This window comes from Tauraco erythrolophus, chromosome 23, assembly GCF_009769465.1.
Source record: "Tauraco erythrolophus isolate bTauEry1 chromosome 23, bTauEry1.pri, whole genome shotgun sequence".
NCBI classification, from domain to species: domain Eukaryota; kingdom Metazoa; phylum Chordata; class Aves; order Musophagiformes; family Musophagidae; genus Tauraco; species Tauraco erythrolophus.
In genome coordinates, this window is record NC_141487.1 from 8,654,650 (window position 1) to 8,680,646 (window position 25,997).

Here is a 25,997-nt window from a genome sequence, read left to right on the forward strand (position 1 = left end):
GGCACAGTTGGCACCGGGTTTTCGCCAGCCTCGAGGCCGCGTGATGGGCTGGTGGCACCCACGCAGCCCCACGCTCCAAGCGCTCAGCCAAGGGGCTCGTGTAGGAGCCTTCCTTCACCCTGCAATTCGGCACCACAAGTTAATCAGCTTCAGTAACAGCCAGAGTGGCAGGTCTGCCTCTCCTGGAAAAGTTGTCTTCAACTTTCCTCCAACAGCCTCACCAGTTCTGCAGACTGGGCAGAGCCGCACGCCTCGGTGCCCACCGGCTGCTCGCAGCCGGGTGCATTGCACGCGCATCAGCGAGCGAGAGCCGTGTGCCGCGGCGGCCGGCAGCGTTCAATGGCAGCGCAGCTGCCGAGCCACTGGCTCAGCTCCAGCCCCCACGTCGGCGTCCCCTGCCCGCCGGCACACCGCTTACCAAGAGCTTCCACCTCCCACGGGAAAAACCACCACCACACTCTGCCAGTTCTGTGCAGCAAGTTTAATTGATCTGGGATGAGTAAAAAGTATTAAAAAACCCAGAAAACTGGTTCAATGTGTGCAAAACTCAGCGTAGAATATAAAATACTTTAAAAATATTCTGCAGAATCGGCTCTGCAAACTTTTTGAGTTAAAAAAAGATTACAACACACCTAAAATATAGTATCGCTTAACAAAAATAAAGACATCCTGCGTGGTAGCAAACACATTCGCCCTCCCTGATTTGAGCAGACGGAGCTGTGCGGCACCACCGGCGCTCATGGCAAGGCCAGGGATCCTGGCAGCCAGTGAGACCTCCCGGCTTGGTGAGGTGACTACGAGGGGACCGTGCTCACCACCCCCCCATCCGCAAACAACACGGCCAAGAAGGATCCAGAGAAAACATGGAGACGAGAGACACGGCATCCCCAAGGTGGCACTGCCGGATGGCGCCCAGACCGGCTGCTTTGCCATGGCGGGCGGGCAGCCTCACTGGTAGAGCACCTTCACGCAGAAGGTCTCCTCGTTCTTGTCCTCGTGATCGTTGATGTGAATCAGGATCTCCTCCTCTCCCGCGCCCTGGCCGGGAGCGAAGCGCAAGCCGATGGTGTACACCTCCCCGCCGGCGACCTGCGCGAGAACGGGCCGGAGGAGAGGCGGTAGGATCCGGCAAAGGACCCCCGACGCGCCCACCCTTCCCAGGCTCACACGGCCCCCCCGCAGCACCCCACACGCAGAACACCGTGGCGCAGCCGGGCGAGGGCAGGGGTCTGGTGAGGGGGAGCGGCGGCGGGCGGGCGTACCTCGAAGGAGTCCTCCTTGAACTGGAGGAGGTCAGGCCGGTTGGTGCCCAGAAAGTAGAGCCTGGGCGAGGGGTAGGGGTTGGTGTAGGTGATGCGCTTGTTGCAGCCCCTCCCACCTCCGATGGGCAGCGAGATCTCGAACGCCTGCGGGCCAAGCATGAGCCGTGGCAGCGGCGGCACGGACCGCGGGGTGGGCAGAGGGAGCGACGGGCACTCCCCCAGACCAACTGCTGCGTTTTTCCATACCTTGGAGATGAGGGGCTGCCGGCAGGCCAGGCAGAGCAGCCACGAGGACACCAGCTGATGGGACTCCACATCCACCAGGTTGAGGTACATGAACCTGCTGCCGGCCCGCCGAGGCCTCACGCCCACGCGCAGCTCCTGGAGGCCGTTGGCCGGGAGAAGGAAGGCACCGCTTGGGTCCACCTGCGGAAACCAACAGTGGGAGCTGTGGCCACCGCGCCGACCAGCTTTGGGCATGAGCCAGACCCAACTGCTCTTTGAGACCTGTGCCGCTCCACCACCGCTACCAAATCCTGCATACATGGACACGCCGGGACCGGCTCCACATCCGGAAAGCCAAGAGCCGCGCGGGGAGAGGCTGCTCCTCCCAGCCCGGGGATCCCTCCCTCGCAGGCTTCCCCCGGGAGACCTCCGCTTTTGTTCAGGGGACAGCGGCGGAGTTTTTGTGCCTTTCATTCTCCGCACTCGCAATTAGGGCCGAACGAATTCTAAAGGAATTGTTAGTCTTCAGACGGTCTCATTAACGCGGATAATTTGCCCTCCGGGGTTTCGTGCCGACGATCCTACACATGACAGCTCTAATCAAAAGATAATTATCGCGAACGCTTTACGGCAGTAAATCGTTCATAATTCCGCGCGGGCTGCCTTCGTCTTTCCCTTTCCGGAAGGGATCACACCGGGCCAGCCCCAGCCCACCGCGGGGGGTTACCTCCAGCTCCTGGGGGTGGGAGGTGAAGGCCCGCACCCTCCGCGGGGCCGGGGTGCCGCGCAGCAGCAGGGAGAGGCGGGCGCGCTGCCCGGCCGTGCAGCTGACATCCAGGCGCTGCAGCGAGTGCAGGTAGAACTGCCAGATCTGGACGGGCGCCGCCAGCCACGCATCCCTGCGGCACGGACAGACGCACGGGGCTCGCCGGCGGCACCGTGGGCTCAGAGCGAGCTGCCGAGCGCCAGGTGGGGAGCCCAAACCACAGGTGAGCATCTTCTAAGGAACCCGCGTCAGTCCCACCCATTCCTAAAGCACCCTTGGATGCCGAGACGGCCCAGCTGGCACAGAACGTGCCCGCTCGCGGGCCAGGGACACTCCAGCCAGGGGTTATTTGGAGGAAAAGTGAGCGATGGGGAAGCAAACACTTTGGGATGCCTCCCGCCTGGCTTTGTGCTGCTCAGCGAAGCCGGCCGGGCGCGGGGGGCTGCAAGCTCGAGGTCCTGCTACTCACATATAGATAGCGACAAAAAACTTTTTGATCTGCGGGCTCGGTCCTCCGGCTACTTTCAGGAAGATGTCCTGCGGCTCCCCGGGCCCCTGCGTGCAGAAATCAGAGCGTGGTCCCAACAGTGAACCTCAGGATCCAACCGGCTAACGAGGGCTCCAGGGTTTCCTTCCCATTAAGGGAAAAACCCGCCACCGAAAGCAGATGCTTTCAGCATCTCGTTAAACTACGTTATTAAGTTATTATAGAGCTTGGCTGAGCTCTTCCAGTATTTTTAATTACAAAAGAGGACACAAACGACTATCGCATTCCAGGTCTGCATCTGTAATCAAATTTTGGCAAATTTTCCCCAAGTTTTCTAACAAGCCCTAATCCAATTACCATGTTAACGCGTTTCCGCAGCGGCAATTAGCACCTACCCTTCGCCGCCATCTGCACGGACGCGCCTGAGATCGTTTTCCCTTTCTACCTCCCGCGTTGGCAGAGCGAGGCCAGGAAACCTCTGCCCAGTGCCACGGAGCGAGGGCCACGCTCGGGGCGGGACACAGCCTGGCATGGCCCTCCTGCCACCCAGCAGCACCCGGTGGAGACGCCGTGCCGTGTGCTTGCAGGACACACCACCATCCCCCTGCCGGCACGGCTCTGGCGGCTGCAGGTACCCCAACCCAGGGAAAGGTCCATCTCAGCCCTCAGCCTTTCCCTGGCACCTTAATCGGTGGGTGTTCGCCCAAAGGAACGATGAGTACAGGCTGCTGTGCCGCACGCTACGGTGCGACGTTCAGCTCCGACCGCAAAAACCACGCAGCACCTTTTCATCGGGAATAAAGGGCAATTCTGGCTCCGCCACTGCCAGCGCTCCGCCATCGCGGGCGACAAACGGGGCCGCTCTGTGGGCACGGGGCGTTTCTCTGCCAACGGAACCCACCCACAGCAGAAGGACGCGAAGGACAGACCGACGCCGAAGCGGAACCGTTACCATATTTTTGGTTTCGCAGATGATGTCAGGGTCGCTGCAGCGAACAAACATCTCAGGCTCCCCCCCCGGCATCCCCACCGGCGCGCCTGCGGAGAGAGACCGAGGTGGAACTGCGTTCAGCGTTTTCTCCATCTGTGCTTGCTACCCCGCACCCCTCACAGCTGCAGACCAGAACCCCCTACCCCGGGCTACTGGCGAACCACCGGGCACACCGGTGCGGGGAATTAAGCAGAAAATTAAGGCAGGCAGGCGGACGAGGAGCAAGCGGGAGCCCAAGGCTTTGAAGGGGCGAGGAGGCAGAGGTGCGCTCTGGATGGGACCTGCTCCTCCAGGAACGCCCCTACGAACCGCAGATGCTGACTAATGAGGAAGACCCCGAGCCCCCGCCGGGCGTGCCATGGGCTCACCAGGGAGGGTGTGCCAGGGGGGCAGCCGGATGGTCTTCTTCAGGAAGGTGAGCTCCGGGTGGTAGAAGCGGAAGGTCTGGTCCACCACATGGGGCTGCGGCTCCACCTTCACACGCAGCAGCGCAATGGGCTTCCCCCCGCTCACCCGGAACAAGACCTGTCCCGGCACACCAGCGGGAGAGGGACGGCGTTTTGCAGGAGAGGGGCTTCTCCTCCCGCCCAGCCCCTCCAGTGGCACACGCACCTGGCTCCCTCACCTCGATGTGCTGTGCCCGCCCAGACCCGCTCTTCCCCAGGGAGAAGGAGGACGCGTCGGCACTGGTGCCCAGCCCCATCGGCCCCTACGGGGTGCAAGAGCAGGTTGCCCAGGGACATGGTACCACGACGGCTGCACGGTGCTCCTCACGGCCATCCCACACTGTCCCACGCCGGGAAACATGGCCAAAGGCAACGCTTCCTACCAGGAATAGCTCCAAACGGAGGCCCGGGCGTACCTGCACCGCGACGACTGCGGGGTCCGCAGAGAAGGTCTGGTATTTGAAGGGGATGCGGATGGTCTCGTTGGGGCGCAGGTAAACCTGAGGCCTGAGGTCATCGCAGAGGTGGAACATCTCCTCCTCCACCGGCGTAACGCTCTCGGTCAGCTCCTTGAAGTGCCGCCACTCCCTCACGTCCAGTATGACGCTGCAGCAGGGAGCGACAGAGCAAGCGGTGGAGATGCTGGTGAGGACCAGTGGGGAGACGATGCCTCTCCCCATCTGCCCCACCCCTGTGAGCCCACGCGCGCCAGGGAGATCCTGCTGTAGCCCCCACCTGAGCTCGGGGTGGTCAACCTCGATGGTCACAGTGTGCTGGACGCCGTAGGGGTTCTTCAGGGCGAACTCAAAGAACTCGGCCGTCCCCAGCACAGCATGCACGGTGCGGGTGGCGGTGATGGCCTGGCCCAGCATCCGGGAGATGCTCTCGCCCTTGGTGTGCTCCCGGTAGGTGTCGACGACCTGCAGGTCCCGCATGTGCTCCTGCCAGCCCTGCCAGGAGGGAGGGCACCGTAAACCCGGAGCCACCGTGGCATCCCCGGCCCCCAGAGCCCCTCTCCTCACCGAGAGCTGGGGCGTCCTCCCGCCGCCAGCATCCTCCTGCTGCCGCACCAGTGCCATGCGCCGCAGCTTGCGCCGGTGGGCATCTGCGGCCTCACCGGGGACGGCCGGCGGGGTCAGCCTCGGCTCCGGCCGGCGGCTGCACAGCGCAGCTGCCAGCTCCCCGTCCACCTCGGCCAGCCTCCGCACCCGCGACACCCGCCCGCCTGTGGGGAGAGCGCACCGTGGCACCCACGAGGGACCCCCATTAGCGACACTGCGGGGCCGGGGAGCACTGGAGGGGGCAGCTTCCCCGTGGCCGGGGCAAAGCACCGGCGCTGCGGCAGCGGAAAGCAGCAGTGACCCTGCCAACCCGAACCCATTCCAGGGGACGGGCCGAGCCCCAGCCCAGCAGGACTCACCGCCAGCAGCGTGCAGGGAGAACCAGGCGCCAGCTGGGACGCTGCCAGCGCCGTCCGGTGCGGGCACAACACAGGAGCAGGACGGCAGCGGGGCCGGTGGCTGCCCTGGGGTCTCCTCACACAGGTGGCCTGCCGGGAGCAGAGACAGGGGGTGAGTGGAAACCATCCAGTTTCATCGCTATAAAATCTACTGCGGGTTTTTATCCTCGCCACAGCTCTTTACAGACTGTTTAAAGGAGCAGAAGCCATCCACGATCCTGCAAAGGTTGTGCCAAGCGGAGCCGGACGGGGCTCTAAACCCTCCAGCTATTTCCCCAGCCCTTTTCCCATCTGTCCTTCGTGCAGGGGCACCAAGCTGTTCAACACTGTTTTTAGCAATGGCATTTTGAAATATTATTTTTTTTTTTAAAAAAAAAGAGGACAGGGAAAAAAAGGCCATGCAAGGGCAGCTGCTGTCCTGGTGCAGTCTCTGCCTCCCCTCTGCCTCTTCTCCTCCAGGGTGGGAGTTAAACCTCTCCCCGGGTTGTGAATCTCAGATTCTCCTTCCCAGGAGCTTATCGTCCCTTCGCAGGCAGCGTACGGAAAGGACCATTTAAGATATCCCATAACGGAGCTAATCTCGCTTGGGAAGATAAGATTTTAAAACCTGGAGTCACCACACGTTTATAGGACAGGGAATTAAACACAGAAAATAAAAGCAGCCGGCAGGTTCTGGGGAGAATAATGTTCTGCCAAGCGTGGTTTTCTTGGGGTACAGCCCCTGTGTGCCACCCCTTCCTGCAGCAGCCCCGTGCTGTTTGCCAGCACCTAACGGCACGCGCTGGCCCCGCACCGCCGGCCTCCCCACCACCCCGCGCCGGCACTTCCAGCAGGAGGGACCGCGAGCGCGACCCGGGAGCCGTGCGCCTCTGCCCATGGCTGCTCTTACCGACGTTGGCCAGGCAGAGGTGGAGGCGGCCCCGCACCGCCACGCGCACGCCGAGAGGCTGCAGGGCGCCATGCCGCAGCGCTTCCTGGCCCAGCACCGTCGCCTCCGGCTCGTACTCGATCGTGGCCACCTCCAGCTCGTGGTGGGTCCTGACGGCCGCCCGGCCCTGGCGCAGCAGGGGCTGGGGACAAGGTGACAGGTGACCAGGGAAGTCCGGCCAGGGGATTCAGGGTCAGGGTAAGGAGGTCTCTGGCTGTCCGAGGGCTGGGGGGATTCACCCTTGGATATGCAGCAGTTCCAAGGAAGCAGAAGAAAGTTAACATTTTGCCAATGCTTCCAAGGAGAAGAGGACAAGTGCCACAATCAGGGGGCCGTCGGGCCAACCTCGGTCCCAGTTACCCAGAGGGGTTGACAGCGAGTCGGATGCTCAAGGCATGAAGGTGACGCGACAGCGTCTCAACAGGGACCAACAGAAGAGTCAGGCCCTTCCTTAGCGCTCCTGCACGCTAAGCCGGGTGTCTGCTCCGCCATCAGCCGTCCCAACGGCTCAGGAGAAGGGACCTCACCATAACCAATACCTCCAGTTTGACAGCAGTGGAGCCAACGAGGAGCAGGGAGTCTCCATCCCAGACGTCGATGTGGAGGCTATGCTCGGCCAGGTACTGCACAAACCAGCGCGGCTCCCTGGGGCGTAGGAACGCCGGATCCACCATGTACTTCAGCTGCCAGCCCGGCGGTCCTGCGAGACACAGGGCATCGCCGCGGAAAATGGAGCTTCCACAGGCACCGACACAGCAGCCAGGATGCTCCTCTGCTCCAGAGGAACCTGCCTGTCTGCATGCCCACACTCCGCCGCTTAACGAGCCCACAGGTCAATTAGTGAGGTCCAAGTTCCCCTGGGATCAGCACCCTCCTACTGAAATGCTCGCTCTGTACGAACCCCTCTCTCGTTTCCATTAACAGCTCCGCACGGAGAAGGGGCTTTATCAGCCCAGAGCACTTGGTGTCTCTTGGGATCAGAATTTAATAAGACACCAAAAGAAATAAAGAAAAGCCCTGAGCCAGGAGGGCCAGAGTCACTTGCGCCGAGCACGGCGCAAGTCGGCAGCCTCCACATCCGAATCCCATCACCGGCACCTACTGGTGTTTCACTCCGAACGTTGGACATTTTGAATGTTTTTCACAAAGCGAAAGGTGGGCGAGCAAAGCAGACACCGGCCCAGCCCTCGGCCCGGAGGCGAGCCCAAGTCTGACCGACGGAAGAGGAGCGGGTGCACAAGGATGCACACCCGGAGCTTACCGGTGCCAAGGGTCCCGTCCTTGTTCACCCGGACGAGTAGCTGCGTCGGCACTGCCGGCCCCCCAGCCATGCTGACCAGCTGCAGCCGTGGCGTGGTGACTGGCGGGAAGCGGTAGAACTGGAAGGTGAGGAAGATGGTCCTTGGCCACGTGCCCTCTGTGCCGTCCCCGGCATCCCTTGAAGGGAGAGCGAGGGGTTTGGGTGAGCTGTTGGCATGGTGCTGCCTCCCTGTCATGAGCTCCTTGTGTGGTTGGCACATGTCAAGAGGCAGGAGAAAAAGAGAAGACCGGCAGCATCGGAAGCATTTGGACTTCGTGGAAGACAGCGGCATACGGTTTGCCTCAGCTTCCCAAAAAGCTTCGTGATTCCCACCGCCTCCCGCCACACGCTGTGCCGGAGGAGCCCAGTAAAGGGCATTTCACTGTCACGCAGCACACCGCTCGTCCCAGAAAAAACACCAGTGGGGCCTTATCCAGCCACAGCTGCCGCTCCCCCGGGAGCCAACTGCCTCAAATCCCCATGCGTCTATGGAGAAATTCCGCAGTAACCAGCTTTTACATCACACTGCAGCTAATGGCTACAATAAAAAAAAAAAATTGGGAGTGTGACGTAAGAGTGCCCAGAAGGACGAGAGCATCATCGTAAAATTTGCCTGCACGGCAGGTGCTGAAGGAAGCGGCACCTTTGTGAGGACTTGTCCTCTCCCACTCAGGCAGGGAAGCGGGTTGGGGGGGATTTGGGGAGAGGATTCACCCCCGGAGGCCCCTGGGACCTGCCCGCAGAAGGCACCACGAGGGGCTGCCGTCCCACCTGCCGAAAGCCAGGAACTGCAGGATTATCTCATTGCCTTGCAGAGGGTCGGCTTCCTCCAGCCGCGCACTGAAACTCCCCGGGTCCGCCGGCTCTGAGATTTCCACCGGCTCCTGGTTGCGGTCCAGGATCTCCGGGAAGCCAGCAGCATGCAGGCGCGCCAGGGAGGCACGGGAGAGCGGCACGTGGGAACTGACGGAGAAACGGGGGTGAGCCGCACGGCAGCGGCCACGGGGGACCCTGGTGTGCCGGGTGAGGGGCTGCGGGGCGCAGGAGCGCGGGGAAGGGCAGCCGAGCATCACCTGCCTGCTGGCAGCCCCACGGCCGCCACGGGCACCTGCAGCGGGGCGAAGGGCAGCGTCCGCAGCTGGTCGCCAGCGCGGGGCTCCGGGTCTGGTGAGCCAAGGTCAGCCTCCAGGTGAGTGATCCCCCCGTCCTGCCGAGAGCCGCGGCCATGGGGCGCCGGAACCGACAACTGGGACACCGACAGCTGGTGGGAGGGCAGCGAATGTGAGCGCCAGCGAGCAGCACCCCGAGGCAGCCCGTCCTGCCAGAAATCCTCGCGGCGAGGGGGGCGGCGGCCACTCCGTGCCGCAGCAGCTCAGCCGCCGTGCGCTCCGGCATCGCCGCTCCGCCGAGGAACGGCACCGCTCAGCCGCTCGAGGGTTCGCGCCTCTGCTTCCGATTTAGCTGCTGCGCTTTCCCTGGCGAGGGGAGGGATGAGAAAGCGCAGCAAGAAGATCAAACCGCTTACTGCGGCCTTACGATGCGTTTCATTTCAGCAAGAAAATATTTGCGTGCATCGATCCCTGCATCAAGATATAAAAAAGCCAAAAGACGGATCTCGGTATTCATCGCTCTCCCTAAATCCCAGTAGCTCCGCACGAGGGAACTGTGCATCACTGTCGGCACGTACCGGGGACAATAGCACCCCGCAAATCTGGGCTGTCAAAAACCAGAACTGCCCTTAAAAATACATCTGGGGTGTGAAAAAAGCCCAGGGAACCTTGCCTGGCACGTTACAGGCAGAATCCATTTTGCTCTCCCAGAGGAGGTGGTTTTGAGTGAGACACTCGGTGCCTCTTGGCCGCAGCAGCCAGGAAAAACAGACAGGACCGGGAGCACATCCTCAGCGCACGGGCCATGCCCGGAACGATGCTCCCCACCACCCGCATCCGCTGGCGCGCGGCACTTACCGCCGGTCCCCGTGGGGAGCCTGCTGTTCGCAGCGGGGCCGGCGGACCTGTGGAGAGGGACGGGAGATGCTGCAGCGGAACCGTTGCCCCAGGCCCTGCCACCGCAGCTGCGCCCTCCGCCACCGAGCCCCCACCTGCCCTATTCAATTTGGGGGTGATGCCCGCTCAGCGAGGCGGCTCACTGCCACTCAGCCGCTTATCTGACTTACTCTTCCAATAAGAGCATTGCCTGGGGGCAGGGAACGTAGTGCAGCTCCACACGCATCCGTTATTTTGCCGGGAATTAGGCTAACTCTGCTGCAAAAGGCAGCTCCTGCGTCCCCAGACAGCACCACAGTTCCCTACGGCCACGCGGCGCTGCCGAAGTGGGATGCTTAATGAGACGTGAAAGTTTTAGGATACTTAAGGTTTTCGTCGCTGCTCCGTTATTTCTTGTCGCTCCCTTCGTCTGTTTGTGCATTCGTGCCCCGAAACCACAGGAGCTTTATCGTGTTTATATTTGGCTGCTCGGCTCGCATGCCAGCACGGCTGAGCTCACCGCGCTGCTGAGCCGCAGCTCCTTCGGAGAGACCAGGGGCACGGATGCTCTATCTTCTCATCCACGTGATGCCAAGACCTTATTTTGCTTTCCCCACCGCCTATGTTCCAGCTGTTCCATGCCAACTGCTCCCAAGGAAAGCGCCCCGTCTCCCTTACACCTAAAGCACCATTTTCTGTCAGGAGGGCTCCGGCCGGTGGCCAAGGGACCATGGGCAGGGCCACCAGCACCACCAGCAGCTGAGCCGACAGAAGACGCACTCAGCCTCCCCTGGCCAAAGGGACCAGACAGCGGCACGTTTTCCAACAGAGCACCACAGAAAGTTAACCAAACGCCGGCTGAACTGCCACCATGCCTCCTGAGCTCTCCCTGGTGCCACCAGCCCCCCAAATCAGGGAAACACCTCGCAGCTCAGCCCCCAGAGTTGCCCTGCTCACCAGGGGGTCATTCCAGTGTGCTCCCCCCAAGCCGGTGCCGGGCCGGAAGCCCACCGTCACTGCATGCCCGCTTCCCCCTTCACTGCGCTGCAACTCCCTCAACGCCCCGGCTGCCGCCAGCTGAAAACCAGGAAAACCTCCCAAGCAGCACCAGGAAGGTACAAGCAGTGATGCCAGGCAGAGCCAAATGCACCACACCCCCCACACCGTCAGACCTCTCCATTTTGCCCCTGAAGATCTCTGCTCTGAAGCCCCTCACATCCGCCAATCCGGCTGCTCACTGGCAGAAAGCCAGGACCTGCCGCGGCAAAGCCGCGGTGCCACTGCCATCTCATCACGGTGCCACTGCCATCTCGTGGAAGGCACAGCGGTGCCAAAGCCAGCACCAGAACGGGCATCCACTGCTCAGGCATCACTGCGACCCGCCAGCAGGCAGCTATCGGCTCGCCGGAGGAGCTGGGTAAGCTCATAAAATGTATTTAAAGGCCATCGGGTATCGGGAGCACCGCACCAACACCTGCTCGGGATCTGGAGCAGAGGAAAGGGCAGCGTGTGCCCCACCACTGACGAAAGCGGAGAGGATCTCCCAGAGCCCGGGGCAGTGACTCAGCTCCGCACCCAAACCCAGGCCAGCAGTCGTTGCCTTTCCGCCTCCGACACACGCAGCAGACGGGCGCTGAAAGCCCAACCACCTGCCGCCCCTGCACGACGGATGGACAGACGGACGGACGCGTACGTGCACACACGCAGCCTGGCGCTCTCTGGCTACGCACTGGCACAGCCCGCGCACGCCGACCAAACACATGCAACTCCCTGGGCAGCAGTGCAGCGAGACATTATTTTTTTTCCTCAGCCTATAATTGACACCTCTCCTGTCCTCACGTCTGGAGGGATTCAGCATCCATGGAGACAAGCAGCAGCAGGGGCAGGGAGCACTGTGCCGCCGGTGAGCCCGTCCGGCTGCGCCGGGTGTCAAGCATGAGAGCCCAAATGTCATCAGAGCGACCCGAAACGGGAGCGGGCTGATGCCGTGCTGGAAATCCCTGGGGGTTTTGCACGTGGCTCAGCGCTACTATCACCAGGAGAATTGTGCAAGTTAAGAAGTAAGAGCTGAATTCAGCTCGATGGGAACTCGGTTCACTCCGGTAATTCATAAACCGGCGCATTGCAACTCGGCAAAGTCGTGTTTTCTCTCCCGAGCAGACACCAGTGCCACACTCTATATTTTAAATGTCAGCGATCTGGAAAACACTCACTCAGCGCCGGCGTGGGAGGCTTCTCCGACTCGTCCCTGTCTTTACGTGGGATCTCTGCTGCTGTTACAAGATGTTCTTCCGAATGGGTGGAAACACGGAATTGGACGGTCCCAGACTCCACGTGCTTCCCCTGAAGTCGGACAGGAACGGCTCTCAGACAGTGTGCCACACGAGGCCTCCCTCCGACCTCCCAGCCCGAGCCCTCGCCCTGCCGCCGCAGGAACGGTGCTGCGAGCGCGGGCAGAGCTCACAAGGGCTGGGGCTTTAATAACGCGATAAATCCCTCTGTCCTTGGGGGGACACACGCAGGCACCGGCCAACTCCACCACCGCCCGGTGTGCAGTTTGACCGAGCAAGTTCTGCAGGCACCCGCCCCTCTCTCCATCCCTCCCGCCCTCCCCGTGGCGGGGAGCAAGCCGTGCAGCTCAGCCCCACGGCTTATTTTGGCCGCAGCTCTTTCGGGTGATAAATAACGTTGGAGTGAGGGCTTTATCTTCCGCGTGCACATCGCTCGGAAGGAGCCAGCTCAGGTCACGGTGGCCTCCGAGGAGCACCACGATGACCAACTACACGACGGCTCAGCCCGCACGTTTGCGGCGACCAAAGCCGAGTGGCGGCGGCCACCGAGCGCGCTGTCAGTGGAGACGCTGGCGGGCAGGGGCTGGGGGCTGTCGCCCTCCTCTCCCCACGCTTCTTCCTTCGCCCATGGGTTTGCAGAGAGCTTTGCCAACGCCTGGGCACTTCCAAAGGCTTTGGCAAAGAGCCCCCCAACAGCAAGCCTGTTCAAGCACCGGCAGCATCCCCGTGTATCACAGCGCAGGAGCAAGCCCTTACCTGGTGGCAGCTCCTGCCGCTCGGTGGGGTCTGGTAGACCAAGGCTTGGCAGGGGCCGCGGTGGGCGCCGCCGCGCAGGGGCAGGACCACCTCCGCCTCGCCGGCGTCCAGGACGGGGCTCCAGACAGCCCAGCGCACCGAGCGCATGTCGGCCGCCTCGCCGCAGGCGCTGCCAGACAGGGCCTGGGGGGGAGCAGGGGGGAGCGTGGTGAGCAGTAGGCACCCCCCCTCACCACCGGGACAGGGGAGCGGGCACCGCCGGACAGACACCAGCTCTGATCTCCTGCCACATCTTCCCACGCCTGGCTCCGGCAGCACAGAAACCGCTCCCCTCCGACCCGTTCCAGAGACGTTCTGCTTTCCAGCACCTTATTTCTTATTTTGCACCCGTTATCCCCCCACCCCACTGCACCTTTCTGCTCCCACCCCTTTGCAGGCTCTGAGGAGCACCAGAACGCTGCTCTGACTGAGAGGGACACATCGGTCCCAGGGAGGGGACCCAGAGACCCCGCAGTGAAAGGGCACTGAGTCGGCCTGCGCGGTTCCGAGGTCCATACGATGGATCAGCACAACATAACGCTGATATAAACGCCAAGCACGATGTAACAAGAGGGTTTTCACCCCGTGTATACATTTAGCACACGCAGCCACGGGGCTGCGGAACCCCCTCCCTCGAGCATTAAGGGATCCATGTCTGATCCCCACCCGGCAGACGGGAAAGGCAGCGGAAAGGCTTCCACTTACCGGGCGCATCCACAGCCTCGGACCGAAGGAGAGGCGCAGAAGCAAACCCAGAGGTCCCTACCGGCGCCGCCACCGCCCTCGCAGCCTGCTAATTATGGCACCGCGGGCGCAGCGATCAGCTCACCGAGCGGCTTTGGGATTAACGCTCCGTCCGAGGGCTGTGCTGCAGGAACCAGCTCCGCTGCCGCCCCAGCCAGCGCTCCCCGCACCCAGCACTGCCCAACAAACTGATCTGCGTCCAGAGCCCCGCAGCTCCACGGGTCCTTGGGTTTCAGCTTTTCCAAGGAGTTGAATCCAACGCCTAGTTTCCGACAGCACGGCTCAGCTTCTCCTCCCCCTGTCAGTACAAAGCCCCTTTGCCCAGCACGCGTGTCTCACTTGAAATACAAACACCCCTTTTCCCCCAGTTTTGCCCTGGACAGCTCTAAGGCGAGGGGACACTGGCTGCATCTTTCAACCACGTGTAATCCAAACGATTCCATAAGCCCACGTGCAGGATGTTTCACGCAGCGCTGCGGAAAGCGCCTGGACGCCATGCAATGAGGAGCCACTGCGGGACAGCGGAACAGGGGCGGAGGACGGAGACACGCGGCAGCGCTCACTCCGCCAGCGGAGATGAGGGGCCCGCCCAGCCCTACCTTCCCACCGGCTCTCTCCGACGCGCAGAAGACGTACTCCAGCTGGAAGCAGACCCCGAACGCGGGGTGAGGGACCATTTCGCTCAGGTGGATGCGGCTCCTCAGCACCAGGGCTTGACCCGCATCCCTGCGCCGGGATGGAGAAGTGGCTGTGGGCAGCGCCCAAGGCAGGAGGGAAGCAGTGCCGGTGGCACCGGAGGGTCTCCCCCTTACCTGGCTTTGGAGCTGGGCACCCCTGGGCAGCCACCCCGCGCTGCCTCCGCCTCCGGCACCAGCACAGCCACCTGTGGCGCCTGGACGAAGCGCAGGCCGTTGTGGACGCCAATGTGCAGCCGCCGCTCCCGCACCGCCACCCCGGCACCGTCTGGTGCGGCATTAGCCTGTGACAGGCAAGTTTTCCATCTCAGGCAGCGAGGCGGCACGGGGTGGCTCAGCATCCCTCCCTGTGCCGCCCGCAGCCAGGAAAATTCAGGCGATCTATCAGAAACTCAAAAAAAAAAAAGTGGGATCTACTCCCCAGCAGCTGATGGATATTAAAATCTTTCATCTTTATGGCAGAGTTGGTGCAAATCTGGCAAACGAAGAAGGACTTGGCCAGCAGTCCTTACTGCGCACCGAGCGCTGCCGCTGCTAAAGAGACGCGCTACGACGAGCGCTGTGTCTTATGTTTGCGTGTTCCATAGCAGAGCAAACCCAAACCCTGCTTATTAGCGTCTGGATGTTTGAAACAAACCCAACGCGGAGCAGCCCTGTGCTAATCCAGCAGTATCGCCAAAGGCTTCCACAGCCGAAAAATAAAAATCAGGGACTCCAAGCAAAACAAATACACGAGGGCCATTTATCCAAACCTTTGCGCTCTGCCCGAAAACAAAGTGCTGGCATCACCGTCCACGCACCGCGCTTTCCCGGAACTGCGTCGGCACTACCTTAAGTAAGCGATCGCTGTTCAGCAAGTCCAGCAGTTCTTCCTCGAACTCCTCCAAGGACGGGTACAGGCGGACGGACAGCCTCTCCAGATAGCAGGTGACCGGCTTCATCAGCCGGGGCTTCTGCAAGCAGTCACCTGAAAGGACAAGGTGGTGGCCACAGGTCACGCTGCAGCCAGGGGGGATGTCGCCGGGACTGCAGGGGCACCCACAGCCACACCTGAGCTGAAAGCAGCACTGGGGAGAGGTCGTGGTTGTGCATGAAACCCCCAGCTTCCCCGGCACATACAGCCCTCTACCCAACACCTTCAGTGCCCGTGGATGCCAGCGGCACTGTGGTGCCGAGATGCCCAGCGGTGCAAGGCGCCAACTCTCCCCAGCTCTGCTTTTGCGCAGTGGTCTCAGCAGCACCGAGGACTCGGCTGCTCTGGAGACCTCGCTCGGCATTAACGCTAACAGTTACGACCCCAAAAACTGTTAGCAGTAGGGTTCTCCAGGCAAACTGGGTTCTCCAGGGTTCTTCAGCAAACTGAAGAATTCAGCTGCAGAACCAAGGGTGCTTTTTACCCTCTGAACCTGCAGATCACCCAACTTTAGTCGCAGCAGCTCCAACAGCAAGGCTGCTATCCGCAGGGAAAGATTACCGAGGGCTGAGCATGCAAGAGCTTGTCGCCCCAAACCTGCCAGACCCCAGCAATCCCAACCCCACCACCAAGGAGGACGGCTTTAAACAAGCTCCAAGGGCTTCCAAGGCTCCACTGAACAACTGTAATTAAACCAACCATCATTTATCCCTAGCAGCTTCCCAGGAGCGAAGCAATTAACGGAAGGAGAACAGACAAAGCCGTTTTGACATCTTTCAGGATGAGCTATGCATGCAGGGGCTGCGGCCCCACCAGCCCGTGCAGGGTAGAGGCTTTTGCCAAGGGGCAGCGAGAACCATCAGAGCGCCCAGAAACCCCAGGCCAGCACCCTGCCCGCAGCCTCTCCGGGACCTGCTGCCTTCAGCAGGAGCGGTGCAGGCAGCAGGGGAAGGGAAGGAGCCCTTACTCGCATCTCCGCGCGCCGGCAGCAAGCCGGGAACGTTCTGCAGTCCAGACATCAGCAGGTTTTCAGGAAGGAGGTGAAATATTGTCTCCAGGGGCTGGTGGGGCTTCAGGGTGTACTGCAGGCAGCTCTTCTCCATCACCGTCAGGTATTTGTTCTCTGAGAAGCAAAAACATCCCGAAATGACCAAAACTGGGGAGACAGCCACATGGCGCACGTGTTGGGAACAAAGCAAAACGTGGGTTTGCCTGGTCAGGCCCTTCCCGGCTGGCAGTAGGTACGAGGGCGCGGACCACCTATCACATCAGACACACACGATACTCGTTGGATAAGAAAGGTTGCCGAGAGAGGCGTGAGACACGATGTCTCGCCACTGCTTACTTTCCACGGGGTCCTGGAAGCGTGGATGCAGCAGGGCACGCGGCGTCCCATGGTACAGCTTCAGCCTGAAAGCAAAGAGCACACCTGAGCACTCAGAAAATCCACCCTGAAGCACGTCTTCATCTCCCACAACGCCTCTGCTCAACAGCAAGAGACCACCTTCCTACTCTGTACCCACCATAAATGTGCTGTCCTTTAGGGAAAGGATGGGCATTCCTTACAAACCCATTGCAGACTCCCCTGCAGTGCAGAATTCCAGGTTTCTAAAGGCTGGCTTTGTTTCTGCAGCCCCAAGACCGCTTCCCCCAACCCCAGCAGCCGTGCATGCTGCCAGTCCAATTCCTGGCATGCCCCATCCTGCAGCGGTGGGGACCTACGTTCTGTCCTCGGCAGCTGAGTCCATCGCCTCCGACGCGCTGCCAAAGAGGGGGATGAGCCCAAAGCCGCAGGAGAGATGCTGAGAGCCCCCATCCCCTTTCCCAGCCGTCACCACCACTTCCACGACGGCGGCGATGGCGGGGTGGTTCAGGGAGGTGTGGAAGTACACAGTCTGTGATGGGAAAGGAGAGAGAAAGGGCATTTCAGAGCTGGTGGTGGCAGCTGCCAGGAGAGCAATACCAGTTGCATCTGGACGGCCAGCAGCACAATCACGACATCCATCAAAACTTCCAGGCAGCAGCTCATGACAAATGACCTCCAGCACCGCTCGGAAGTCTCGACCTCCTTAAATTTCGAACATCATTAAGTGTTTGCTTTTTTGTTGTTGTTAACACCCATTTTCCAGAGTAACTCACAGGCTGCAGACCTAGTAAGAGCAGGGCTTCAACGTGTCCCCAACCTACAGAATCGCAGTGAGCCCCGCATCGGGAAAGCCAAAGGAGCTGGAAACCCCGGTGCTGCAGAGAGGTGAGCTGGGGGCGGCCCAGACCTGTGCACCAGAGGGGATAGGACACAGGTCACCTCCCCAGGACAGGATTTAAAGCTAGGTTAATCTTTCTATTAAAAACTCATTACCACAGCATCACAGGGAAAACGTTTGCTGTAATCACAGGCTGTCAGGAAGGGATAACGGAGAGAGACATTACCGCGTCAGCCCAGGGAAATAAATCGTTATTCTATTATCTTTTATTGCAGAACATTGAAATAACGACCGCTGGCTGCAGACCGATGCCTCGCCTTGCAAAGACACAGAGCCCTTACAGGGATCCCTCCTACAACCCGGCTCGCCGTTCCCTCCCCCAGCACCGACAGCGGGTTGCGACAGCGTCCTCCTCTCCCCTAAACCCGGTGAGGGCGACACGGGGCGAATCCTGATGGCGGGATCACCGTGACTCGCCACACGCAGACCCCGTCCCTGTGCCTTCCTCCTCTGGCACTAAACCAGCAGCTCCTCCCGCACGAGCAGCGGTGCCTTTCCATCACGTCTGTATCTGAACCCTTTGCCACTAAACCGTGGAACAGCACGAAGTTAAAAGATCCCAGTGCTCAGCTGCCACGTGCTACGCTGCATCCGTGGCACAGAGCACTGGAGGAGGTGGAAACAAAAGTTTAATGAGAAAACGTGACGTCTCAACTGTCACCCACACTACAGGGCAGCGGGATCTCCCAGTAAGAGGGCACTCCGGTTTGCCGGTATCAGCAGCGGACAGACCCAGAGACGGACTGGGAGAGCTTGGCTCCCAGTAAGGAGAGAAGAGTGCTGAGCCGGAGGGCAGGTGGCTGCTCCCTCCCTTCCTTCCCACTTGTGAAGGAACACTGCTCTCTGCCGCCGGCTCGCAATACAGCAGATGGCACACCGCTGCCCACGCCATCACCCAGCGCCGGGGGCAACCCAAACCCCTAATTTCCCCATTCCAACAAACTGCACATAAAAGCTTAATAATTGCGCGGTGTCCGGGATGCAGCCTGGGCGAAGACTCGGGAAGTACCTGGAGGGAAAAGGGTTTGCTGGTGCTGTCTGCCGGCGTGCGGGAGAACGCACCGCCGCACAGGAGGCTCAGCAGCACGGACCGACCACGGGCCGGAGCCCACGCACGCGTAGGGCTCGCTGCTTCAAAGAGCTCATGGCTACAGCGCGCTGGTCCCGGGCCCCAGAGCTCTCTGAGCATCACTCCCACCAGACAGACAGAAAAAACTGGCACCAAAGAAGAGCGGCTCCAGGCCAGACTCGAGCAATGACAGCTTTTCCCTTCGTGCATTAAAACCCTCCCTCCTCAGACTCGGCTCCTGCAGCTCCAGCCGTCTCCCCGCGGGATCACTGCCCCATCCCACGGCTGCTCCCCTGCCCACCCACAGCCCCAGCACCCTACCTCGTTGAAAGCCACCCTGGCCGGGCGCGGCGGGGCGGCGCGGGCAGCTCGCCGGCTGCTCCTCCACGTCCTCCCGAAGAAGTGGTGGTAAGTGGCATCAAAAAGGGAGAGGCGCAGCTGGTACTCGGCTCCCTGCAAGGCACGACAGGACAGGAGGTGCCGGCACTGTGGTCCGCTCTGGGACACACCAGCCAAGTGGCCCCCAAAGCTGCAGAAAACACGCTTCAGTAAGAGAGGACAGGTAATTCCTGTTTTTTAAGTGATGCCCAAATCGGGCACGTGGCCACGCACAGCTTCGCATGCTGCTGGAGAACCTGCCCAAAAGCCAGAGGTTGGCCAAGGGAAGCAAAGGTGGGAAAACTGCACATGAAGCACCTAACGAAGGGCTGGCAGACTTGTAAAGCGCTACCCGGAGATCTTAATTTTAAAATGCTTACCTGAATTAAAAATGAATTAAATGCTAACTCAGATTTGCGAGCAAAAACGCAGGGGATTGAGACGTGGCTCCCATTTCGCTTTCCAGGAGGTTTACAGTTCGTTCCCCCAAAACAAGTAACCCGGCTTCCAAAACCGCCGCCTCTGCGAGCTCCGGCCCGCGAACACGGCGCAGCCCGGCGGCACCGCGGAGCGGCGGCGAGCAGCCGGCGAGGGCTCAGCAAGGCAACGCCGCTGGCTCTGCCCCGCCGAGCCCCGCGCCCCTACCTGGGTCAGGGCGGCCCCTTCCAGGTGCTTCAGGACGCAGCGGAAAGCGGCGGAGGGCAGCGGGCGAGCCCGTCGCCGCTGGCAGTGCGGCGGCAGGGCCCGGTTCTGCAGGAACACCCGCTCCCACTCGCTCATCGCGCTGCTCCGAGGGCCGCCTCTCCCTCCCGGCACCGGCTAGGGCGAGCGCTCGGCTGGGAGACAGCGGGAAAAGCTCCGGGAACACGCTCCGAGCCGCGGGGCCGCGTCCGACGGGGCTCCCGCGCCTTGCGGGGCGGCCCGGAGGGCCCTCGGGCCACGGAGCGCCGGGGGCACGGACCCCCGGACGGCCGGCCCTGCCGTGGGACGGGGCCCACGTACACACGGGCACACGTGCGCGGAGCCCCACGCGGACACACCGGGGCCGCCCGCCCGCCCCGGTACCCCCCGGCACGGAGGCGCGGTAAAGCCCCGGAGCCGCGTGGCGGAGCGCGCGGGCCCCACCGCCCGCCCGCTCCGAGCCCCCCCCCGCGCACTCACCGCGCCCAGACGCCATCTTCTCGGGCCCGACCAACCTCGCGCCGGGCCGGGGGGGTGACACACACGGACGCGCCGCCGCGGCTCACCGCCGCACCGCCCGCGCTCCACATCACCCCGCCGGCAGACAGCGGTGAGGGGCGGCGGCGGCGAGATGCCGGAGCGGGGCGGGGCGCGGCGCAGGCGGCGGAAGCGGCGGCGGCGGCGGCGGTCGTCCCCCCCCGCGCGGGTGGTCGCGCCCGGCTCAGCATCGGGTTACTAGGGCGATGGTGCCGCACCGCGGGGGGCGGTGCCGCGCCGGTGGGCCCGACCGGCGCTGCAGCCAATGGGGGCGGCGCGGGGCGCGCGTCATTGGCAGGCGGCGGGAGAGGCGGGCGGCGCGGCCAATGGGCGGCGGGCGGGGCGGGGCGGGGCCTGCCCCCCACGAGGGCGCCGCGGCGGAGCGGCGGGGAGCGGCGGACGCCGGGCAGGTGCGGGGACCGCGGGGACGCGGGGGGATGATGGCGATGGGGGCGGTGATGGGGGCGGTGGAGCCGGGAATCGGCCGCGGGCAGAGCTGCGGTAAGGCCGTGCCGCCGCGCGCCCGTGCCCGGCGCCGGGCGGGCGCTCCGGTAACATCTGGCCCGTAGCCCGGGAGCGTCGGGGTGCGGGGGTGCGGGGGGAACTGCGCGAGGCGGCCGGTGCCCCTTCCCGCCGAGGGTCGGCTGCGATCGCCGGTTGCGCCCCGGGCACCGTCGCAGCGGTGCCGGGATTCTCGGGGGGCGGCCGGCGCAGGCGCGCTCTCGGCGGCGCTCCGCGGGAACGGAGGAAGATGCTCGGGGCGCCGGACCCCGCGCGCAGCCCCGGCCCGGCCCCGGGGACAGCCGGCCGCCCCTGGCCGCCCGCTGCCCGGGCCCCGCTTCTCCCGGAAAGCCGTGGGTTTGTCCTGGGGCTCGGATTTTCTCCTTGTCCCGGTTGCCGGTGGCCCCTCGGCATCGCACCGGGGCGAGGCAGGCGCCGGGACCCCGCTGACGCGACGTGCTGCCCGACCCGCGGGACAACGTCAGCGCTGGTTGGTTTTTCCCAAAACGTCTTCCCCGGTTTTGTCATCAGAGCCGCTTTGCGCGCAGCGGAGACAGGCGCGTGGCGCTCGCTGCAGAAGATGGTGGCTTCGCTCACCGGAGTGACGCGTGGGGTCGTCGGAAAGCCGGACCCCGCTCCGGCCTCCACCCTTTCAGGCTGTTTTCCTTGTGGCGGGGCAGCCCTGTTGGCCCCGTGCCTGCTCGCCCAGCAGCTGGGACACCGCGCCGCTGTGGTTAACGTGGGCACCCCGAGCTCTCGTCCCGGTGAGAGCGTCTCGGTGGAAGAGCAGAGCCGCGCTCCATGACACTGGCAGGCGAGACCGGGTCGCCGCTGGCTTCATGCAGGCAGGGCGTCAAGCCAGCTTTCCAAAAACCGCAGGTTTCTTCCAAAAGTGTCACCGGGAGCCATGGTGCCGTGTCGTGGGTGAGTGCTGGAGCAGGCAGGCTGGGCAATACATCTCCACTATATATGGCACATACGTACGCTTCGCACGTACGCGGTGGTTCTGCTGCCGGCCAACAAGAAACGCCTCTGCCCGCAGCCGCCAAGGGAGGATACGCGAGAGCTGCTTTTCTAATTATTTCTTATTATTGTTTTTATGAGAAGGGCAGTGGGGCCGGCCGGTGCCTCCCTGCTCTTGGCATGCAGGTCTGTGGGTCGGATGCGTGGCGGAGCGAGGGCAGAAAACCTCAGCGTGCTGTTTCCAGCGTCGGCTGGAGAAACAAAGCCGCTGCCGGGCCGGCGCTGGGGAGCGCTCCCCGAACGGGACAGGGCTTATGGCCTTCCCGGCCGCTAGCGGAGCGGCCGCACGGGGAAGGCGGGCAGCCTGCTGGCAGTGCCGAGTGGGTCCCAACCGGTGCTGGGGCAGTTCAGAGTGGGCAGTGTGCTTGCTGGTCCCGTCAGTGGCAGGACCACACTGGGAGGGCAGAGGAAGCAGCAGGCTGCTGCAGTGAAGCTAAGCGGGACTCAGCTGATGGAGAGGGACTGCTTTTTCCTAATTTATACATTAAAAAAGCACTGCTGTGTGCTTCCAAAACTCCGACCCCTTTTTACTGGCTTGACATCCAGTTTTCACATTAAATCCAGCCACTGGCCAGACCAGTGCTGTTACCGCCCCAGCATTACGATGCCATGCTGCCACCAGGGACCAGTGTGCTCCCATTACTGGGGTGTCTCCGAACCGTGCGCCCTGGGGTGGATTTTTTTGCCCAAGGTGGCCAAAAAGCAAAAGCCACTGGGAAGGCGCAGTTGGCGCGTGCCGAGGAGGACGAGTGGTTGCCTGGCAGGACGTGGCGAGTGGGCCAGCCCTGTGGCTGCCCTTCCTTGAAAAACACCTGGCATGACTTAAATGCATCCGGTGATGGAAACATCCGGCTCCAGACTCCCTGCAGCCGCTGGATGAGCCTCCTCTCGCCTGAACTGCTCGGGGTGGCCGGCAGCAGGCGGCAGCTGCTCGCTCGCCCACACGTGCTGCCGGTGCCGGGCTGCGGCGCCGACATGGTTAAGGCACCGTCAGGATCGAGGAGCGGGGCTGCACGCCACGCCACGGCTGCACGCCACGGCTGCACGCCACCGGGAGCCAAAGTTGCCGAGTCAGGATGTGAGAGTGGCAGGGACGGCTCTGCAGCATCGCGGGGTGCTGCTGCGTCCCGGGGTGCCGGGAGCTCGGCATCCCCACCTCGGCCAGACCCCTTTCCCAGGAACAGAGCGGGCATGGGGTAGGAACCGGCACCTGCCGTGTTTGCCTCTGGCTGTCACGGCTGCTCAGCACCGGCACTGCTTCCCAAGACCCGCAGAGCCGCCAGCTCTGCGCCAGCAGCTGGGGGGGGTATTTCATTTTTTTTTGCTTCCTGACCGCGCATCTCCATTAGAGCACCAGAGCCAGGTAGGTGCCGTGCTGGGGTGGTGCCGTGGTGGTTGCTCGGCCATGCCCGGCCAGCAGCCGCAGCGCGTCGGGGCTGGCTCACTGGGGAAGGGGCGGCACGCTGACGGACCCCGTTTGCTTTTGTGCCGGTGCACACAAAGGCCAAGCAGGGTTAATCCTGTCTGATGCGTCGCTGGTGGTTTTGGGCTGTGTCATTGACTCAGGTGCCGGATGCTTGTGCTTCGGCGTGCGCAGCGCCAGCACGGGCACCTTCACGTGCCGCGGCTAAATCCCCAGCGCTTGCCGCCTTCCTTGTCTCATTGACTGGCTGGTAAACATGCCGGAGCCCCGGCCCCGCTCGGTGGGAGCCCGCGCTGCGCTGCAGCAGAGGCTCCCTGGGCAGGGGGAAGGGGCAGGGCTGCCGCTCTGCGGATCCCTGCAGCGCCGGGGCTGCAGGCGGGGGGTTGCACGGGCCCCAGCACCGGCGTGAACAGGGGGGTGCCGGCAGGAGCTGCCAGCTCGGAGGCCGTTTGCAAGCCAGAGCAGGGCAGCGTCAGTAATTGTGCTAAAGTCACCTTTCCCGCAGCATGCTGGGGGGGGGCATTTGCCAAGGGGGCTGTTTGCAGCCTTGAGCAGCGGGAAGGATGCTGGGGTGCCGGGACGGGGGTCCTGCAGCTCCCCCTGCCCCAGTGCCTCACCCACGGGGCTCAGGCCCCAGCGGGTTGGAGGCTTCGTCCCCATACTCAAATTAATGCCGTGCGCAGTTTCACCTCCTCTTGCTCCGACGGCAGCGTGTTTGAGAGGCTGCGCTCCGCAGAGCATCCCCCAGGCTGGACATGGCTCCCGGGGGCTTCCTGGCCATAAGTCCTCCCAGTGCCTGTGGTCTCGTGCCCCGTCGTGCCAGCCAGGGATGGGGATAGAGGCCAGTGGGAGCAGGCACTTTCGGGGCACCCTTGCACCCATGTCCTGGAGGCATCCCGCAGAAGAAAACACTTTTCTTTCCTTCCCGTGCGTCACCCTGCAGAAACTCCCGCAAATGCGGCTGCACAGATGAGTTTTGCCGTGAGGAAGCTGAAGGTGCAGAGGGGTTCTCAGGGAAGCACCAAACTGCTGGCGTGGAGGGGACCGGGCTCTTGGCTCAGAGGACCCGGAGGGGCAGGTTGGCCCCAGGGGCTGGGATGTTCCGGCTCCTCAGGACGCGGAGTCCTGCCCGGTATGCCGGCGATCCAGCCGCGCTTCTCGGCAAAGTCCCTCCAACGCCACTGGAGACTTGCCGGCCGCTGCGCTCGCTCCCCCCAGCATTGCCACCAGGTAACGGACAAGGGGTGTTGGGTCAGGCTGAAAATCGCAGAGCCGAGCTCGTTGCACCGCAGATCCCCGGGATGCGTAACCAGAGCCAGTCCCACACCCTGGTTTGCGGCAACGCAGGCAAGGAAGCCCCATGGCTGCCCTCACCGCGGCCAGGACAGGGGGTCTGGCCAACCCTGCTGCCGGCATCTCGCCAGCTTGCTGCGGCTTCGTTATACTGCCGCTAATTAGGTGACGCTGAGCGGGCACGAAGCGGGTGGCAGGAGCATGCGAGGCAGTGCCCAAGCCAGTGGCAGCTGCCAGCTGCCAGGCGAGGGCTGCCGGGAGCAGCAGAGGTGCCGCGAGCAGCCCCCCGGGAGAAGCTGGAGGGTCGTGATGGCTTTAGGGGCTCAACAGGGCCCCGGCTGCAGGGGAGCAGCTCCCTCCTGCCCTCTCGAAAATAAACCCGGCTTTACCGAGCTGCCTCATCGCCAGCCCCGGCGCGGCTGCGGCCAAAGGGAGCCGCGTCTCTGCAGCGCTTGGGGAGGGGGAAGACGGGGGGCTGCACCGGGGGAGCACCGGGGCTGCAGCGGGGCTGGGGGCTGCGGTGGGCGGGCAGGCGGCTCCGGGGGACGGGCTCGGCTGCCGCAGCCGCTGCCATTGGGCCGCGTGGGCTGCAGGGGCTGCGCCGGGATGCAGCGTGCAGGGCCGGGATGCGGGAGGGATGCAGGATGCGGGAGGGATGCGGGATGCAGGCACACCGTGCCAGGATGCAGGCAGGATGCAAGCCAGGACACAGGCACGCTGTGCCCGGGGCAGCTGGCGATGGAGCCCGGGAATCTCTCAGTCCCCATCCAGGGGGAAAAGCAGCCCCTGACCTTTGGCGTAAGGACGGCATTTCACGGGCCTGACGAGCCGGGTTATGCCTCCGAATGAGCCCCGGCTTGACAGGCGAGCATTGTGGTTTTTGGCTCCCCAGCGAGTCACGCTGGATGCCCCCCCGGCATGAGGCGGGTCAGGAAAGGTCGGAGTGCCAGGGGGGTGAGCCCCCCTTTCCCTCAGAGTTCCCGCAGCCCCGCGCACACACTCACGTGCTGGAAAAGCCGAGGCGTTCTCCGTTCCTTGGTTCGACCCGCGCAGAGGGACCCTCTGGGGGCTGCGTCACTGGGAAACACCAGCAAAATGGCCAATTCTTCAGGCCCCGTTTTTCTTCACCGTAGGACCTTTGCAGCAGCTGGGTTGGCCCATGGTGTGCCCTGCTCACCTCCAGCGGGCAGCGCGGTGGGCATCACGGCGGGCAGCATCCAGCCCTGCTCTGCCCTCCCCAGGAGCCCCAGAAGCTGGGGGAGAGCAACGGAGTTGGAGAGCCATCGGCTCAGGGCAGGGGCCGGGTGGGTTTGGGCTCAGCAGCGGGTCAGGGTGGGGGATCTGGGCTGGCAGGGCTGCCATGCCCGTCCTGCCACTGCCCGCACCGCTGCCCGCACCGCACGCCCATCCGGCTCGCGGGCTCCTGCCACAGGAAGCGTCGTCATGCGCGTGCCCCAAAAACGCCCATTTCTTCCTCTTTTTCTCTTCCCCTGCGGCAGGGGTGAGGCAGCGAGCGGCTCCGGGGAGCCCAGGCTGGCTCC

The 25,997-nt window shown here is 63.1% G+C and overlaps 1 protein-coding gene across 4 annotated transcripts; it reads right to left on the reverse strand.

Annotated features, from left to right (window-relative positions):
* Positions 1 to 948: 948 nt before the first annotated feature.
* On the reverse strand, positions 949 to 19,778 carry NPHP4 (nephrocystin 4). Of its 4 annotated transcripts, none has more exons than XM_086625772.1 (28): positions 19,644 to 19,778; positions 18,942 to 19,073; positions 17,010 to 17,182; positions 16,633 to 16,697; positions 16,255 to 16,410; positions 15,205 to 15,341; positions 14,492 to 14,658; positions 14,279 to 14,405; positions 12,897 to 13,079; positions 12,063 to 12,192; positions 9,832 to 9,878; positions 8,938 to 9,125; positions 8,636 to 8,827; positions 7,826 to 8,001; positions 7,104 to 7,264; positions 6,526 to 6,706; positions 5,601 to 5,726; positions 5,200 to 5,402; positions 4,913 to 5,127; positions 4,594 to 4,783; positions 4,357 to 4,440; positions 4,100 to 4,256; positions 3,693 to 3,778; positions 2,723 to 2,808; positions 2,215 to 2,386; positions 1,509 to 1,688; positions 1,263 to 1,406; positions 949 to 1,089 (listed from the first exon to the last, which is right to left on the reverse strand). In XM_086625772.1, the coding sequence occupies exons 1-28, from the start codon at positions 19,776 to 19,778 to the stop codon at positions 949 to 951; spliced, it is 4,134 nt and encodes a 1,377-aa protein (XP_086481898.1). The 4 variants fall into 4 exon arrangements, with proteins under 4 accessions (XP_086481898.1, XP_086481899.1, XP_086481897.1 ...); XM_086625773.1 differs by having other exon boundaries at positions 5,302 to 5,402; positions 5,598 to 5,726; XM_086625771.1 differs by having other exon boundaries at positions 5,598 to 5,726.
* Positions 19,779 to 25,997: the final 6,219 nt, after the last annotated feature.